Here is a 16,757-nt window from a genome sequence, read left to right on the forward strand (position 1 = left end):
CGTACACTTACATATTCCCCTCACTCACTCGACCATAAAAATTTAAAAAACTATTCATTCAAATTAGGAATGACATTAACAGTGCGCAGGCTGTGGCTTGAATTAAGATCACAAGCCTGGAGCCAATTATCCTGACTGTAAAATGCCCTCTGCTTTTCCCTAGCATCTCGCTGTCTGTAAAGTCCCACGTATAGGAACAGATCAAAGGGAAGTGTGTGAGTGAGTGGGTCATCCAGGCAGTTACTGTTGCATGTCACTTCACGCTCCAGTCAAGCCTCAGCGGAACTAGGTCTCTTTTTCATCATATTTTGTCCGCATCCCTCACTGACCCTTCCCGATCGAATACACCCTCTCAACTGTCAAGAGTCACGGTTTCCCCGCACACCTGTGAATGTCCTATCGCCCAAATCTGTAAACACAGCCTTAGAAGTACTGCCATGGTCTGAAACTGACCTGAATCTACATTTGCTTTTTAAAATTCTATTCTGCCCTGGTCTCGACTGACACCTATGTAGCGAAACTATGAAGGAACAACAGCACTCACGCATCACCACGTGTACGATGGCGAAGGTGAAGATGTAGATGGTAAGCAGGGACAGGGACAGAGTGAACAGGTAGAAGTAGCGGTAGTTCCTCTTGCCCACACAGTTGCCCACCCAGGGGCAGTGATGGTCAAAACGATCTGTGGAGAAGAGGAGCGGGAGGTGGTCAAAGATGGAGAGGGACGAGGTTCTGTGGACACGGGATCAACATGTACATTTCAACACACACACACAAAAACAAACTAAGTTCAATTTAACTTGTGGAGATGTAAATAAGTGTGTTGGATAGACCCTTCCCCAAAGTTCTGCTGGTTAAAGGTTGAACAAAAATGAAAATAATTAAATAAGAAATTGATTTAGCTGGGTAGTCATTGAAAACTCATTCTGACAATAACAACCAAGTTCAACAAAGGTAAAGTAGCTATTAGCCAATGTCCTCTGCTTACAGTAGGTCCCAATCAAACACAAGCACGCAGTTCACAGGAAATAAGAGCCATTTCCCTATAATTCCTTTTTCTCTGATCTAAATATAGTGACCCCTGTTTCTTCATTACACTAGGACCAGAGCGAAGCTATCCAGGGTCAGACAGCTTTACACTTTTCTCCCTTTGGCAGACAACACGTACACATTAAAACATATATGATGGCAGCATGCAGGTGTGGCACTTCTGCATTGAAGCATATCGGGAATGAGGAAAAACCATAAATATGATTTGTTGATGTACTGTATATAGAAAGGAGCCCAGTGTGTATAATCAGCTACTAAATATTGTACGACAGGTTCATGGAAAACACCTTCCTTCCAACTATTAACCACACCCACTAGTTTTACTCAAATATGTGAACAAAGTACTGTTTTTATTCACTACAATTCCGCAACAGACTTACATTTACATTACATTTAAGTCATTTAGCAGACGCTCTTATCCAGAGCGACTTACAAATTGGTGCTTTCACCTTATGACATCACTTGATTGCATTGAAGAAAGGTCATGTCTTTTGTTTTGTCCAACTCCTGTGCAAAGACAGATTACCATTAAACCCACAGCCTTTATTGATTCATTGATCATATTGATCCCTTACTGCAGAGTGAAGGGGCCTGAGCCATAAGGAGGCTGGCTGTCTGTCCCAGGCTGCTGTGTCATGCTGGTTGTGTGTGACCAGCATGACACAGCACACAGATTTTGGGGGAGGGGGTCATACACAATAACTGATGTTTAAAGGCCAAATGCATGGTTCAATCATGACTAGCCAAAATACTGTTATTCTGCAAAGCTTGACATGTTCATGCACACACGTGAAAAACTATCCTCAAGAAACATTCCAAAGAGTGCTTTGTAGAGATCTGGGGAGAATGAATCAAACATGCCAGCATTCCAAATCCCCACTGGAAACCCATTCAGCTATAGAATGTCCATCTCCGGATATGGAAATTATCAATAGAGCTTTAGATTAAAACTATTTCCAATAAAAATGTTCTAAAACACTGACAAATAAATGTAGGTAAGTTCAAGGCTTGAGCAAACAAATAAAAACTTGCATCAGCAGAATGTGTCCTTCACACGCTGAAAAAAAAAAGAAGCTAGTTTTCACACAATACCCAGTCTCTGAGTGAATTGAAATGAATGTTATTTTCAGACTGAGTCTTCTTTCATGATAAGAACAAGATGAATTGACTGAAGGGAGAAGAGTGCTCTCTCTTACCCACACAGTTGTCACAGATACTGCAGTGTGAGGCGCGAGGCGGTCGGAAGATCTTGCAGGTGTGGCAATACTTCAGTTTGACGATCTGCCCGTTGATTTGGACGTTGCGGATCCGAGGTGGAGGCCGCTGCCCAGCCGGGACGTTCCCATTAGCCGCCTCTGAGACAACAAAAAGGTGGCCATTTGGGATCATACTCAGTTAACAAATGGAGTCATATCTATTCATGTTCATACTGTGTAGTGCAAGTTTCACACGCAGGTTAAGCCTAAATTGCCTTTAAATCAAGAATAATTATAATTTGGCTTCAGACATGTCTTAATCATGGATGATAATCCGCATTTAACAAGTTAGAAGTCATAGATCGACCACAGGAAAATTACATTAAATCAACTAAATATACCAGACTTAACCAGAATTCAAACAATTGACCCAGAGTGCCTCTACCACACACATAATCATATAGTAGAGCATCAATTCTATTCCATCGCCATACTTCAAAGTATTGTATTCAAAGCTTCCGGGTCGGGTTTAATATCTACACAGTGAGGCCGTGAGTTTAGAGCCACAATGGCGGTTAAAAATTAAGGGCTTTGGAAGCACACACAAATGTGAATCGTCGAACCTTGAGAATGTCGCTTCAGCCCAAGGGTCCACACACAGACCGGTCAGTTATTTACCATGATGCTTAAGCATAGCAGGACTGTTGTTTTTTAAAACTTATTAACCTGGACCTGGGACAATGGGTCTTGTTGTGCCAGGGTATGTAGTCCTGTTTACAGTAACATGAATCGCTTAAAAGGAAAAATCCACTTCTTCCTTTAGAATTTACAGGGTTAAATAACACTTTTTTTTGTGAACAAATGTTTCATTGTGGGGTTATGACGTTGGTAGCAACATGGGAAATAGCTGTGGGAATCTGTTGCAATGCTCTCTCTATGGGCTGGCTGGCTAGCCAATAACACCAAAGACAATATCCGCATGTAACATGGCTGGTTAACTAACATCGCCTAAACAAACTGGACTAATCAATTTAGGAGTCGACAATCTCACCATGTTCAACCTGAATATCGATGTGCCTCAGAGTGGAGTCGAACATGTTCAACGGCATAATTTATATACTTTTGAGGAGATGGGAAAACGTTGTCATGCTACGTCAATGGGCCGCTTGGTGCATTCTGGACGATTCTGGGACAAGGAGCTCTCCCCCTTCAATGTGAGTCTATTGGGCGTTAAGCTCAAAACCCCAACATTAACATGAATTTCGTCAACAATAAGTATAAAACAGATGTGCGATGTGAAATAATGAACTTGTGAGACGCAGCAGGACAACGGGAGCACGATTGGTCAGTCATGCCTGGTGGGGCATAACACCTTCCTCTGTTCATTGGATTCCCATCTCCTTTCTATAATATCTCTGGGCAAAGGCACCATGCAAGTCACTAGACTAAAAGAGAGAAAAATAGGAAAAATGTGCTATACCCTACGTTAAATTGTAAAAAATGTATCGAGGTAAGAAAATCAAAAATATAATAAATTGCTCATGCGAGAGAAGACATCCTCTCGAGTTATGAAAATCAGCCAGTACTGAAATCTGACATTTAATAGACGTTTCCGATCTAAAAGTCGTATTCCTGTTAACATCCAGTCTGAGTGACTTTATCACGTTGCTACGTCCACTCAGATACACATGAAAACATGAAATGATCCAGGGAATCGATAGATCAAATCAGAAAATATAACATTGTAAAACATTCAAAATGGTTGAACCTTTCCTTTATGGTTCATTTGAATAAACGGAATAACATGACTGAATACTGCCAGTAGGAATACCTGCTAGGACAGGTGAAGACAGCACAACTTGACCCAAAATCGAACATTTACAGTCCGAAAGCATTGAGGCCATCCCACCTCATAACACTTCCAAAGTCTTTGCATGGTTAAAGCAGAATATATTAAGGATTTTGCTACCGCCATCGATGAAAAAAAGTCAACACTGAACAGGCCAAATCAATAGTGTACAGCACACAAGATGGAACCAGGGTCTGTAGTGACCTGTAGCACTGAGATGCGGTGCCTTAGACCGCTGCGCCACATGGCACAGTCATCTATGGAATTCTACAGTATTTCAATTAAATGTTTCAAGGACAAAATGACATGTATTTAAGTACTTTATTGTTGTAGTGGGGACAGTAACATTAGTACTCTCCAAAAATGTATTGTATATTAACAGTGCCTTCACAACCACATTTTTGGTGTTACAGCCTGAATTTAAAATGGATTTAATATAATTTGTCATTGGCCTACATATAATACCCATAATGTCAATGTTTTTTTACATTTCTAAAAATGTATTTCAAATAAAAATATGAAATGTCTCGAGTCAATAAGTATTCAACCCCTTTGTTATGGCAAGCCTAAATACTGTATATTGGTGGTTTATTTAACATAATATTTTTTACAAATGTACAACATTTTCCTCCACTTTGAGTATTGTGTAGATAGTTGACAAAAAAATGTCAAAATAATTTGAATCCCACATAATTTGAAACTCACAGGGTGTGAATAGTTTATAAAGGCATATTTTTATTTATTTTTCCTCACATAATATAATTTAGAACTATACATTAAGGTGTCTGCAATAGAATAAACATGAGAAAAAAAAACAAATGTAGACATAAAAATGCATTTCGACAGCTTCCAAAATCTATGTTTTTATTTTACAATGGAGGAGTACCACCAAGATGGCTACACGGCGGGGTGTAGCCATCTTACAGCGCCACCTGTCAGTCATACAGGGTTTTATACACATCGTTGGGTTCAAAACATCCGTGCCCATCTGCCTCCCACTAACACACCCCCACGTTCAATCACAAATGCCACCACCTGCCACACTAGCGAAAGATGGCATATTAACACCGCACACATTCTGGGGGGGGTGACGCAATCTCTATTGCACTCCACACTGACCTTTCCCACCTGGACAAAAAGGAACACCTTTGTGAGAATGCTGTTCATGGACTAAAGCTCAGTGTTCAACACCACAGTGACCTCCAAGCTCAGGACCCTGGGACTGAACACCTCCCTCTGCAACTGGATCCTATACTTCCTGATGGACTGCTCCTAGGTGGTGAGGGTAGGCAACAACACACCCGCCACGCTGACCCTCAACACGGGGGCCCCTCAGGGGTGTGTGCATAGTCCCTGTTCATCCACGACAGCGTTGTCGCGCACGACTCTAACGCCATCATTATAACGATGGTAGGCCTGATCACCGACAACGAGACCGCCTATAGGGAGGTCAGAGATCTGGCAGTGTGGCACCAGGACAACAACCTCTCTCACAACATGAGCAAGACAAAGGAGCGGATCATGGACTAGAGGAAAGCCTAAATAGGCTGAAAAGATTTGGAACGGGCCCTCAGATCCTCTTCAAGTTCTACAGCTGCACCATTGAGAGCATCTTGCCTATCTGCATCATCGCTTGGTATGGAAACTGCTTGGCATCCAACTGTACAGCCCAGTACATCACTGGGGACAGTCCCTGACATCTAGGACCTCAATACTAGACAGTGTCAGAGGAAGGCCCTAAAAATTGTCAAAGACTACAGCCACCCAAGCCACACTCTGCTACAGTGGTACTGGAGCGCAAGCATTGACCCCCTTTTTATGCACACTCACTGGACTCTGCCCACACACTCCAACACACACGTATATTGACACCACATACACACTGCTGCTACTCTGGTATACATCCTGATTGACTAGTCACTTTTACCCCTACCTACATGTACATATTTCCTCAACTACCTCGTACCCGGTACCAATACTCATTGTACACTTACTGTACAAAACATTAGGAACACCTGTTCTTTCCATGACAGACTGACCATGTGAATCCAGTTGAAAGCTATGATCCCTTATTGATGTCACCTGTTAAATCCACTTCACATCAGTGTAGATGAAGGAGAGGAGACATTGATTGTGTATGTGTGCCATTCAGAGGGTGAATGGGCATGACAAAATATTTAAGCGCCTTCGAACGGGCTATGGTAGTATGTGCCAGGGACACCGGTTTGAGTGTGTCAAGAACTGCAATGCTGCCATGTTTTTCACGCTCAACAGTTTCCCTGTGTGTATCAATAATGGTCAAAGGCCATTGTAGAGGCCATGCCTCAACAAATTGAGGCTGTTCTGAGGGCAAAAGGGGGTGCAACTCAATATTAGGAAGGCGTTCCTAATCTTTTGTACACCCAGTGAGCACAGTTACATGCACACAATAATACGATTATGGCGGATAGTCAGATTAACGCAATAGTTTAAAATATTTACATGCTTTGGAAGATGAACAATTTCCCCTAATAATCCTGTTTACATGGACACATCAAAATCAGACAACTTGAAGGGACTTTTGATAAATGCAGAAAATCCAGAAGAAAATAAACGTTCTACTACAGCGACCATATTATTGCCAAGTTATTTGACTCAGAGTTCGGACATGTACATTTTGGATGTGAAAACTATTTCCAAGATGCATTCTTTCAGTTTTTCTGAACTCACTTCACTCGCACATAAGATAGAGGCTACCACTGCTGGCATATGTGCAGATCAAATATACGACTGGAACTGTGATTAAGCTGTTTACATGTCCTAATAATTCAAAAGATTGCTCAGAAAACCAGGTGTTTTAAATCAGCGTATGCTTACCCTGTTTATCTTAATTTAAGTAAGGGTTTTACATGACAATTTCCTTTCTCTGCCTACTGCTATAATCCGTGTAATATTATTATTAGTGTGCATGAAAACATAGCCTAATTTTATTGTGTCCAAAATCTTTATTACTTATAACTCCGCATTGTTTGGAAAGGTGCTCGTAAGTAAGCATTTCATGGTGAAGTCTACACTTGTTGTATTCAGCGCATGTGACAAATAAGATTTGATTTGTTAATTAAAAAAGGCAAGCCGAATTGAAGTTGGTGGTTTCTTTTTCTCGTACAAACACGTTTGAACAGCTTGATGAGGATGTGACTTATTTTTGGCATTTGAGCGATTTCTCTTGTCATTTTATGCGAAGGTGTGGTATGTGTGTGGGCTCTGTACAAGTTTACACTGAGGAAGACACGTTTGGGAGGAGCGAAAAATCTGTTATCAGGGAAGGATCGATGCACGCCAACAAAGCAATCTGTGGCTCAACATACTCCATCTGCTAAACAAGGTAATGTCACAAACTGAACGGCCGTGCTGTTCTAAGTAGTGCCATTGCGGCCATTGTTAGCCCAAACATGAGAACGTTATCCCAAATTCATTAGCATGTTAGCCCAACAGTAAATAGCATGTTAGCCCAACAGTAAGTTGGGATAATATGTTAGCTAAAAACCCATTAGCATATATCTCTATGGAGTCAGACTGGAAGGCATGTGTCAGAGCAGTCACAAAGGGAGCATATCGTCCCAATAGGCAATAGCATGTTAGCCCAATAGCCGTTAGCATGCATCTCAGTGCTTTCTGACTGGAACGCTCGAGTCAAAGCCGTGACAAAGGGAATGCTGCCAGCCCAGGCACTTCCAGTGGACAACCTGCAGCAGCGGCAATCATTTACAGCCTTGTTCTGTCATCTGGAGAGGACCTCTTACCAGTCCCCCCCACACACGCCTCTAGACCGTAACGAGAGAGAATAGGGACACATGGAGGGCAATGTGAATCTTCACCGCCCAGACAGAGAGGCTGCACACTGAACAGCTAGAGAGGGAGGGAGGGTTGGGCTGTGGCATGGCTATTGCAGAGCAGACAGGCTTTTTCCTCAAGAGATAGAAAAGAGAAGCTGGCTGAAATAATTGCAAAAATTGTGGATAGTGTTGGATCCTGTATTTTACATTATAGCCATTAGATATATATGATTAAATATTATCTGATGTTGGTTGTGTGAGGTGTCTGTATTTGTGCACTGGAGCATCATTATGAGATTAAACAACTGCTTGCTACTTGCCTGTTTGTGTGTGACAAGAACTGAGTAACATGGTGTGACCTGCATGTTGCAAAACTGTAGATAACAGCCCAGCAGATGCTTTGTCCTTGCGTTTGTATGTAACAATATTGAGCACATGGTGTGACTTGCTGTATCTTACAAAGTTGTGATAGGGAGGGGTGGTCATCACGAGGTTTAACTGAGATGGAAAAATACAGAAGACTCAATGAGTTGGGGGGGCACATTCAGAGTGGGGTGTTGCGAGAACAAGCGGTCTTTTGTTAGATAACAGGAGCGAGATAACGGTATGGAGCATGAGAGCCTGGATGTTCTTCACAAGCAGCAGTTACATCTATCAACAGAAGCGCCAAGAGGCTGGGGACCTGCCTGAGTGCCTGCAATAGGCTGTGCAAGTTTAAACCACGCCCAGTCTCTACTGTGATAGACAGTTCCAACCCGTCTGTTGGCCTATCACAGTGTAAAGAATACTGTTTTACATACGTCTTGTCAGTTCCCTGTTCTGCCCTGCGTGGTATTACAGTGAGCCCGTATACACGAAAGTTGCATTTGCCATTTATTACTTAGTTAATAAACAATACATAGTATAAAATCGGTGACTCATTGTTATATTTATCCTGATACCAGATTTGAATTTACGCAACTCTAACAATAGTCCACTAGGGAGTGGTCAGGTAATCAAAACAATTACATGCATGTGCAGCAAGTTCATTCAGACCCACATCTGGCTAGGTTATACAAAGTAACATAGGAAGATTGTCTGCAAAATATCCCTATTTGGTTGTGCCTTCATAATTAGTGCCTGTGCTAATGTTGTTTAGATAATGACAACGTCACAATGCTTCGCTGTTGGGCCAAACCAATGAATTCAAACTCTCGTCAAGGCTTGAAACAGTACACTTCAGATTGGAGAAAATAAATCTGACTAGGGGATGAGCTCAGAACAGCATGGATGATGAACCTTTAGCGATATAAAGCATAACAAACACGAATTAAAACAGGCTGAAGCTCTGCTCTCTACTAGATGTCGACCGACTGATTTTTCAATGCCGATACCAATTATTGGAGGACTAAAAAAAAGACGATACTGATTAAATCGGTCGATTTATATATAATAATGACAATTACAACAATACTGAATGAACACGTATTTTAACTTAATATAATACATCAATAAAATGAATTTAGTCTCAAATAAATAATGAAACGTTCAATTTGGTTTAAATAAAAAACAAAAAAGCAAAAACAAAGTTTTGGAGAAGAAAGTAAAAGTGCAATATGTGCCATGTAAAAAAGCTAACGTTTAAGTTCCTTGCTCAGAACACAAGAAAGCTGATGGTTCCTTTTAACATGAATCGTCAATATTCCCAGGTAAGAAGTTTTAAGTTGTAGTTATTATAGGAATTATAGGACTTATTTCCCTCTATACCATTTGTATTTCATATACCCTTGACTATTGGATGTTCTAATAGGTACTTTAGTATTGCCAGCCTAATCTCGGGAGTTGATAGGCTTGAAGTCATAAACAGCGCAATGCTTGAAGCACAGCGAAGAGCTGCTGGCAAATGCACGAAAGTGCTGTTTGAATGAATGCTTACGAATCTACTGCTGCCTACCACTGCACAGTCAGACTGCTCTATCAAATCATAGACTTAATTATAATATCACACACAGAAATACGAGCCTTAGGTCATTAATATGGTCAAATCCGGAAACTATCATTTCGAAAACAAAATTATTATTCTTTCAGTGAAATACGGAACCATTCTGTATTTTATCTAATGGGTGGCATCCATAAATCTAAATATTGCTGTTACATTGCACAACCTTCAATGTTAAGTCATAATCCTCTCCACCCTCTCCGAGTTGGGCATCTCCGGCACGGCCCACGCTTGGATTGCGTCCTACCTGACAGGTCGCTCCTACCAGGTGGCGTGGCGAGAATCCGTCTCCACACCACGTGCTCTCACCACTGGTGTCCCCCAGGGCTCTGTTCTAGGCCCTCTCCTATTCTCGCTATACACCAAGTCACTTGGCTCTGTCATAACCTCACATGGTCTCTCCTATCATTGCTATGCAGACGACACACAATTAATCTTCTCCTTTCCCCCTTCTGATGACCAGGTGGCGAATCGCATCTCTGCATGTCTGGCAGACATATCCGTGTGGATGACGGATCACCACCTCAAGCTGAACCTCAGCAAGACGGAGCTGCTCTTCCTCCCGGGAAGGACTGCCCGCTCCATGATCTCGCCATCACGGTTGACAACTCCATTGTGTCCTCCTCCCAGAGCGCTAAGAACCTTGGCGTGATCCTGACAACACCCTGTCGCTTCAACTAACATCAAGGCGGTGGCCCGTTCCTGTAGGTTCATGCTCTACAACATCCGCAGAGTACGACCCTGCCTCACACAGGAAGCGGCGCAGGTCCTAATCCAGGCACTTGTCATCTCCCGTCTGGATTACTGCAACTCGCTGTTGGCTGGGCTCCCTGCCTGTGCCATTAAACCCCTACAACTCATCCAGAACGCCGCAGCCCGTCTGGTGTTCAACCTTCCCAAGTTCTCTCACGTCACCCCGCTCCTCCGCTCCTCCACTGGCTTCCAGTTGAAGCTCGCATCCGCTACAAGACCATGGTGCTTGCCTACGGAGCTGTGAGGGGAACGGCACCTCAGTACCTCCAGGCTCTGATCAGGCCCTACACCCAAACAAGGGCACTGCGTTCATCCACCTCTGGCCTGCTCGCCTCCCTACCACTGAGGAAGTACAGTTCCCGCTCAGCCCAGTCAAAACTGTTCGCTGCTCTGGCCCCCAATGGTGGAACAAACTCCTCACGACGCCAGGACAGCGGAGTCAATCACCACCTTCCGGAGACACCTGAAACCCCACCTCTTTAAGGAATACCTAGGATAGGATAAAGTAATCCCTCTCACCCCCTCCCCTGAAAATATTTAGATGCACTACTGTTCCACTGGAGGTCATAAGGTGAATGCACCAATTTGTAAGTCGCTCATGTAAATGTAATAATTATGTACAATTCTGGGAAATTAATTACGGTCTTTGTTAGGAAAAAATGGCCTTCACACAGTTCGCAACGAGCCAGGCGGCCCAAACTGCTGCACATACCCTGACTCTGCTTGCACAGAACGCAAGAAGTGACAATTTCCCTCGTTAAAAATAATTAATGTCAGCAGGCAATATTAACTAAATATGCAGGTTTAAAAATATATACTTGTGTTTTGACTTTAAGAAAGGCATTGATGTTTATGGTTTGGTACACATTGGTGCAAGACGGTGCTTTTTTCGCAAATGCGCTTGTTAAATCACCCGTAGGCTGTGATTCAATGACAAATTAACAGGCACCGCATCGATTATATGCAACGCAGGACAAGCTAGATAAACTAGTAATATCATCAACCATGTGTAGTTAACTAGTGATCATGTTAAGATTGATTGTTTTTTATAAGATAAAGTTTAATGCTAGCTAGCAACTTACCTTGGCACCTTGCTGCACTCGCATAACAGGTAGTCAACAATGCAGTCTCCTCATGGAGTGCAATGTAATCGGCGTCCAAAAATGCCGATTACCGATTGCTATGAAATCGGCACTAATTAATCGGCCATTCTGATTAATCGATCAACCTCTAGTCTCCACATTGCTGCCCTCACACACACACACTTACTTTATTCATGCACCTAGAAGGCTTTTGACCTCGCTTGGTTCCCAATTCACAGTCCTCCCCCAGCCACCCGGTGACATTTGTTCCATATCCGGAAGTGACCTCGCTAGCCTTTAACCCTTAGGCATTTCATGTACAACAAAGGATTAGATCGGTATGGGCAGCATGATAGTAGCTCCACCTTGTTCTCCGATTGGCTAGATAGCTAGATGGAGCTCTTTCAGAACTACAGAAGTGTCACACTACGGTGATCCAGTTTAGGTTTCGAATATACACATTTAGGGGGGTTGGCAGGAATCATCAGCCTGACTAACCAGTGTCTGCATGTAGCCTCGCTACTTTTATAGCCCTGCTACTGTTATTTTCCAGTCTTTTTACTGTTGTTTTATTTATTTACCTACCTATTGTTCACCTAATACCTTTTTTTGCACTATTGGTTAGAGCCTGTAAGTAAGCATTTCACTGTAAGGTCTACTACACCTGTTGTATTCGGCGCACGTGACAAATAAACTTTGATTTGATCAACCAGATTCAGAAGATCATTTTGAATATTTTGTAGACTGCAATTTGATTGCAAGAAGCCCAAACAGATATTATATTTGACCAAAACATAATCATGTCAAGCCTTGCTTACGATCTTGTATACGATCACGTCTCTCTATTATGCGGAAGGATACTTTGGGACAGATTCCCAAAATGACAACCACTTGGAACTGATTTGCTGGTGTTTTTACAATAAATAAAATCACCCGCCGGCCAAATTCAGGCTGCGGGCCGCCAGTTGGGGAACCCTCACCTAAGTTTTTTTTTTCTAGACAGGGCTTATAGAATAATGAGGGAGGCATGGATGTGAATTATTATTATGATGACACAGGTATGGGTCAACTACTCACCAATTTCCATCTCAATGAAGGTGGCCTCCTCGGGGAGGGCGCGCGGCAACACCCCCGGATCACTGAAGCTGGTCCTTAGCAGCATGGCCATGACAAAGAGGAAGAGGACCACAGCGAAGACCGGGATGGCAGGGGACAGGTGGGTTGCCAGGTATGGGCATCTGCAGATGTGATAAGAGGACCATAGGTTAATAGCAATATTCAAGCAAACAATGTACCACACAATGTTGTCTCTTAATAATACTCCTTACTGAGTGATTATAATGCGATTGACCCATAAAACATTAAGCTAAAGCAGGATAGTTCGTGCCATGGTGATAATTCTGTTTAGTTATGTTGATGCAAATTCTCATGAATTTAGTGGAAAATTACAATTTCTTGCCTTCAATTTCATACCAAAACTAATGCTCCTCATCTGATATAAAATATGTATTTACATGACCCAGGAGCTAATCTATTTTTCCTTTTATGGCAGCACAACAATATGGCTGCGGGGGTGGAAGATTCCCTCTGCTTATACACGAGAGGGTATTAGCGTCCCATCATTGTCAACAAAAGCGCTGCACAGTCGGCACTGAGAAACAAGCCTGTACACATTCTTGTAGAGCCGTGCTCAGAAGGTCACTGTCGCAACTGTGCTGTTAGGGCCGTCTGGTCTGCAACCCTTCCCCTAGGGCCACACACACACGCGCATTGCAGCTATGGCCCAAGAATCAACAGCCGGAGACAGTGTTTACTCTTCCGAATGCTCACACTCTGTAGGGGGAGGGGGAAGTGCTGCATTAACATAAAACCAGTTGGCACGTGTAAACTGACAATAGAGTAAGGATACCATTCTGCAGCCAGGAATCCCCTCTAAAAAAGGCCCTTTTTCCCCTTCACGGGGGCGAAGGTGGTCTGTAAAGTGCTGCGGCAGATTGGTAAGCGCTGCAGGCCACTGCATTGAGCTATTAATAGAAAAGCTGCACTTCTCTCCTCCTTCCCCATGCGAAGAGATCACACATCCATAATGTAAGGGTAATATATTATGGTAACATTTCCCTCTTCATAATGAATTAGCAGCACATTTATAATACCTTGTGAGCTATATATGCCACATGGAATTCATTGTGAAGGGAGCATTGGAAAGAAGAGGGGGTCAGACAGGGCAGAAAGTATTGCATGTTAGACAGCGCATGGGTGATGAGTCATCATGAGTGTTTTTCACAGTGCCCGTGAGCAAAATGGTGTAATGCAGAGTTTCCCAAACTCGGTCCTCGGGATCCCCAAAGGGCACATTTGTTTTTTTGCCATAACACTACTTGATGATTAGTTGAAAAATCAGCTGTGTAGTGCTAGAGCAAAAAACAAAAATGTGCACACCTTGAGGTCCGGACGACCGAAACCCTGGTGTAACAGGATATAGGTTTGATTATGCAAGAGGTATGTAAAAAGGAAATCATTTTTTCAAAACACCAGATTTCTAGTGGATCCATATGTATAAAGACTGGATCTCCAGACAAAATCCCAAAACATTATCAATCCAAGAAGATTCTTTCTAGTTCAAAAACAAACATTCTCCCCACTCAGTCTGGTACAAATGCTGTTGTGATATAAGCCCCAAGGCACCGACTGTCGTTTTCAGTTCCCATTTAAAATGTTCAATTTCCTCTTTTTATTTGGGTGCCATTTTATGCTGACTCAAACACTGTCCTACACCACAGTGGAAACATACTGTACGAGTGAGGAAGAGGTTAAGGTGAGGGGTGTAGCTACAGTGTACAAGAGTGAGCCAACAAAATACCAGGTAACAATGTTCCTTTCACATTATGCAAATTTACTTGATTTCAGGACGTATTCCTTTTAACTCTTAGTAGAGCAAAAGGCACTATGTAGATTAGACTGGTACGTTTGCAAACTGGTGCCATACTTGCAGGACAGGTCCGATAAGTTTCCCCCAGTACCTGGTTCCAGATCTGTTTTTGCAGTGTGTTCTTGACAACAACCATATGGAGTTGGCAAGACCGCACAAACAGATCCGGGATCAGGCTTCCTTTTCTACACTAAATGGGAAAAAATGATAAGGTAGAGATCCATCCAATCAATATAGATTTCCACTGGTTCAAGCCCTGAGACAGTTGCCTAGAGCTTGCTTAATTACTGCAGAGTCATCACAGACAACAGAGGACAGGAAGTGAATAAAGAGAACGGAGAGGGAGGCAGGAAAAGGAAGCTTGGTCTCAGCCCTCTCGCAGTCTCTCAATTATGTATAATTCCAGCACTGATGACTGGTTGAGCATTCTAGTCACACTGTCATCACCTGGAATTCCTGGACATTACCAGTAGCCAAAACCAGTGTGGTACCAGAGCCATACATTTGGCTTTGGGTGGCTCTTAGAGCCTGAACGATTTAAAAATCAGTTGACCGATATAAACCGATAATATTTGTATCAACGTTTAATCCACCGAAAAGGACCGATATAAAATGCAGAGAAAAAGCTAAAAAAAAAAATTTTTAAAAGACCGGACATAATCTCCCAACATAACTACACCAGTCGGAGAAGAGAGAACTATAATTCAGTGGCTACAGCTCTACTATTGATTAAAACACCACAACATTGAAAATGTGTTCTGGCACCCCCAAAAAAATGCGTGGTCAAATTTAAGCATGTCCATGTATTATTACTGGCTTCCAGTTGAAGCTCGCATCCGCTACAAGACCATGGTGCTTGCCTACGGAGCTGTGAGGGGAACGGCACCTCAGTACCTCCAGGCTCTGATCAGGCCCTACACCCAAACAAGGGCACTGCGTTCATCCACCTCTGGCCTGCTCGCCTCCCTACCACTGAGGAAGTACAGTTCCCACGCAGCCCAGTCAAAACTGTTTGCTGCTCTGGCCCCCCAATGGTGGAACAAACTCCCTCACGACGCCAGGACAGCGGAGTCAATCACCACCTTCCGGAGACACCTGAAACCCCACCTCTTTCAGGAATACCTAGGATAGGATAAAGTAATCCTTCTCACCCCCTTAAAAGATTTAGATGCACTATTGTAAAGTGGCTGTTCCACTGGATGTCTTAAGGTGAACGCACCAATTTGTAAGTCGCTCTGGATAAGAGCGTCTGCTAAATGACTTAAATGTAAATGTAAATGTAAATTATTACGTCAACAGCGTAGTCAACTCACGTTCAGATTCGTAGTTCAGTGTTATTTGCCTCTGGGAAATCTCAAGATTATTTAATGTAATTCTTAATATATTCTCTTAATACATTATTTTGTTTGTTCTTCCTCTCCCTCACTGGGACCCAAAAATATATAAAAACCTTGATTCTTGCGATAGAGGCATTTGGAACGTCACACTAAAACATACATTTAAATGAATCGAGTCATTGAGCAACACATTTCATTTAAGATACCGGTATCTAAATCTGTAATTTCGCTGCTCTATCCCTTTAGAATTTGACCAATAGCCCATCATGCATGCTATGGACCCTGTAAAAGGTATCGCACACTTTCCTAACACATGAGGCTGAGCTTGTAACAGCCAATTCTTGGAAGCAGAGATAATATATCACCCCTGGAAATGTTTGCAATGCAAAGGCACCACCCTTACCTGGTACCAATTAGAATAGCTAACTGATGCAGAGTGAGAAGTTCACTTCCAAATTTTAACTACTGGAGGGGAAGGGACATTTGCATGAGGGCTCTCTAATCTAGACTTTGAACCATTGAACTTCACACACATACACAGGGGAGAGGATATGTACAGGACTCGTTAAGTAACAAGAACTGTTCCCTTCGTGTTGAGGTGTCGATGAAACGGGCTCAATTATCAAAGTTGGAGACATAGTTGAAGTCGGAAGTTTACATACGCCTTACCAAATACATTTAGACACTTCCTGACTTTTAATCCTAGTAAAAATTCCCTGTCTTAGGTCAGTTATTTTTAAGAATGTGAAATGTCAGAATAATAGTAGA

The 16,757-nt window shown here is 42.6% G+C and overlaps 1 protein-coding gene and 1 long non-coding RNA gene across 2 annotated transcripts in view; one reads left to right on the forward strand and one right to left on the reverse strand.

The window, feature by feature from the left end:
* The window catches only part of LOC115129574 (palmitoyltransferase ZDHHC9-like), a 45,011-nt gene that overhangs the window by 13,381 nt on the left and 14,873 nt on the right, over positions 1 to 16,757 (reverse strand). The window contains exons 2-4 of the mRNA XM_029660093.2: positions 12,801 to 12,961; positions 2,247 to 2,405; positions 545 to 682 (exon numbers count right to left, since the gene is read on the reverse strand). Of these exons, the coding sequence (XP_029515953.1) occupies positions 545 to 682; positions 2,247 to 2,405; positions 12,801 to 12,961 (458 nt within the window). The remainder of the gene's footprint in view (positions 1 to 544; positions 683 to 2,246; positions 2,406 to 12,800; positions 12,962 to 16,757) is intronic.
* On the forward strand, positions 6,992 to 12,960 carry LOC135571806 (uncharacterized). Its single transcript, XR_010463968.1, has 2 exons — positions 6,992 to 7,459; positions 12,821 to 12,960. It is a non-coding gene; the product is annotated as an uncharacterized LOC135571806 (long non-coding RNA).

Source organism: Oncorhynchus nerka, linkage group LG5, assembly GCF_034236695.1.
Source record: "Oncorhynchus nerka isolate Pitt River linkage group LG5, Oner_Uvic_2.0, whole genome shotgun sequence".
Taxonomy (NCBI): Eukaryota; Metazoa; Chordata; class Actinopteri; order Salmoniformes; family Salmonidae; genus Oncorhynchus; species Oncorhynchus nerka.